At 49.8% G+C, this 2,614-nt stretch overlaps 1 protein-coding gene across 1 annotated transcript in view; it reads left to right on the top strand.

Annotated features, from left to right (window-relative positions):
• The window catches only part of PLXNA4 (plexin A4), a 466,135-nt gene that overhangs the window by 154,830 nt on the left and 308,691 nt on the right, over positions 1-2,614 (top strand). The window contains exon 6 of the mRNA XM_023737117.1: positions 677-695. Coding sequence (XP_023592885.1) covers positions 677-695 — 19 coding nt within the window. The remainder of the gene's footprint in view (positions 1-676; positions 696-2,614) is intronic.

The raw sequence follows: 2,614 nt of genomic DNA, 5'->3' as shown, positions 1-2,614 counted from the left end.
AGGTGGGGCTGGTAGGTCATGGTCACTATGTCCTCCTGAGGACAGTCACAGACACCCCCAGACCGCAGTCACAGGTGGGCCTTACTGGATGCCATCACAGGCTATGGCCTGCCTCCACGCTGGCTGAGAGATCAGGAGGCCAGGAGGCCCTATCCTGCCTCGGCAGTGATTGATCAGGGCTCCTGAGAAATGGTTATCACTGACCAGATCGCTCATGGGAACAGCTACTGAACAGCAGAATTTCCTTTCCTTATGGGCTGCTTCTTTCTGCAAGCGCCTTGCCAAACATATCCATATCTTTGGCTCTTTGTACTTCGCCTCACCGCCCCCTGGATGATTTTCCCCTTGTCACGTAAACTCCAAGGATTCTTCGAGACTTTGTACAGCCCCCGGGCCAGCACCAGCATAGCTGGTGATTAACAAAACCTCCCTACATTTCCTTAGCTCTCTACAATATTCAAAGCAGCAACACTTTCAAACCCTTATGTAGATGTGATTCTCACAGTAACACTGTGAGGGGGACACAGCCAGTGTCGCCGTGCCCATTTTACAGATGAGGAAGTTGAGGCTCGTTAAAGTTAAGGAATTTGTCCAAAGTCAAGTGGATGGAATTGGGACTTAAACGCTACTGTCCACCTGTATCAGTCAGGGTTCTCCAGAGAAACAGAACCAGGAGGAGATACATATATCTGTATGTATATATACACATACATACATATATGGATCTGCGTGGTACCCCTGGGAATGGGGGGGGGCATGAGTCAGCCTGGTCTTCCTTATTGTCTCCCAGTGACACTTTTGCACATTCTGTATACGAGTGTCTCTCTGACACTGTGAAAAGGACAGCGAGCTTGTCCAGGGCCGTAGCTCACTCTCGGTGGCTGCCCACCTCACGCAGTTTTTTCCCCTAAGAGAGATGGGACATTTTCTGGAATGCAGCATAAGTGTGTCTGTTTGAATTGATTACAACATTGCTAAATAGTTGGTGTGAGCTCCTCACAAATGCCATTGCTAGTCCTGACGTTTCTGTGTGTCTCTGTGGCCAAGTCACCAAAACAGGAATTTGGTAGAACTAGGAACTGTGGTTGGAGTCCCTGGTGCAAACAGTTAACGCTTGGCTACTAACCAGAAGGTTGGAGGTTCGAACCTACCAGGAGGGTCCTCGGAAGAAAGGCCTGGTGATCTATTTCTGAAAAAATCAGCCACTGAATACCCAATGGAAAACACTTCTACTCTGGTACACGTGCAGTTGCCATGAGTCAGAGTTGACTCCATGGCAACTGGTATTTTTAGAAACTGTGGTTAGGGTCGGAGTGTTTAAAAGTGGTGACCCTTTTGCAGGAGTGGAAGAAAAGTCCAGAACGAACACGGACTCCCGTAGCCCAGGAGGACTCTGGGCATGCTCATCTGAGCAGCTGTCTGATGGCTGCACTCTGATCCCCATCAGTAACTCCTCATCAGAGCGCTCACCTCACCGCCGTCCCTCCAGCCTCCACTGACTCTGCCCGGCAGCTTACTGTTTGACATCCCACTTGTTTTGTGAAGGAGCCTGCCATGTGGCATTAAGCCGTGGCGGATCAGCCCCTCAGAACGAGCGCCATACCCCCGGATAGAATTACATGTGACAGGAGAGATGAATTCATCAAAATCAGCAGCCCCTAATGAACACAATCGCCCGTGCTAATGGGAACCGTAAGGACTGAGGCATGGATTAAAGCGGCTGAGGCTTTCAAATGCAGATGCCCCTAATAAATCACATGTTGTGACTCATCGACTTTCTCCTTGGATCCACTTCTAATCAAGAGCAGGATGAGCTGCTCCCTTCTGAAAGCGGGCATGAGTGGGAGCTGGGCTGCCATCTTTGTTCAGCCCAGGTCAGCGTCAAATGGCTCCTGATTGCTGTCTGATGTGCAGCTCCACAATCAATCCCAGCTGCTGGGCCAGGGCTGGGAGCCCCAAGGCACCTGAGCCGCAGGTCTGCGCCATCTCTCGTACCCCCATTAAAATCTGGGCCCCTACCACGTGGGAGGGTTTGGGGGAAATGAGACTTTATTAAAGCCAGGGGACCTCCCTAGCTGAGCAGACCATCTCATAAGAGCCGTAATGGTTTCTTATCTCACATGAAATTTTCCCATTTCCCCAGATTCCTCCCTTTGGTTGCCACTGGATCACCCGCCTACACCCCTCCATTTTCACGAGTGCCTCATTATTTAAAGCCACTGATAAAAAGCTAGAAGTGGTTAGTAGCCATGCCATCAACAGCTGTCCCCCACCTAGTGAAGGCCCAGGGGTTTTGTGGGTATGTTTTAAAGGTTGAACACAATGACTTCAAAACAAACAAACAAACAAACTCCTTGCTGTCAAGTTGATTCTGACTCATGGAGAACCAATGTGTTACAGACTAGAACTGCTCCATAGGTTTTTTTGGCTGCAATCTTATAGAAGCAGATTGCCAGGCCTTTCTTTCACGGAATCACTGGGTAGGTAGTCGTTGAGAAGAAACCATTGGTACCACCCAAGGACATGCTCTAGGCACCTGTCTATAAGCTGCTGTAGACTGGCCTAACCAGAGAGTCCTGGCATGCAGGGAACTGAGGCCTGGAAGGCTTTTCTT

Source organism: Trichechus manatus, unplaced genomic scaffold (genome assembly GCF_000243295.1).
Source record: "Trichechus manatus latirostris isolate Lorelei unplaced genomic scaffold, TriManLat1.0 scaffold00097, whole genome shotgun sequence".
Taxonomy (NCBI): domain Eukaryota; kingdom Metazoa; phylum Chordata; class Mammalia; order Sirenia; family Trichechidae; genus Trichechus; species Trichechus manatus.
Note: the sequence above shows the minus strand (reverse complement) of the source record. Positions and strands in the feature narration are given on the sequence as shown.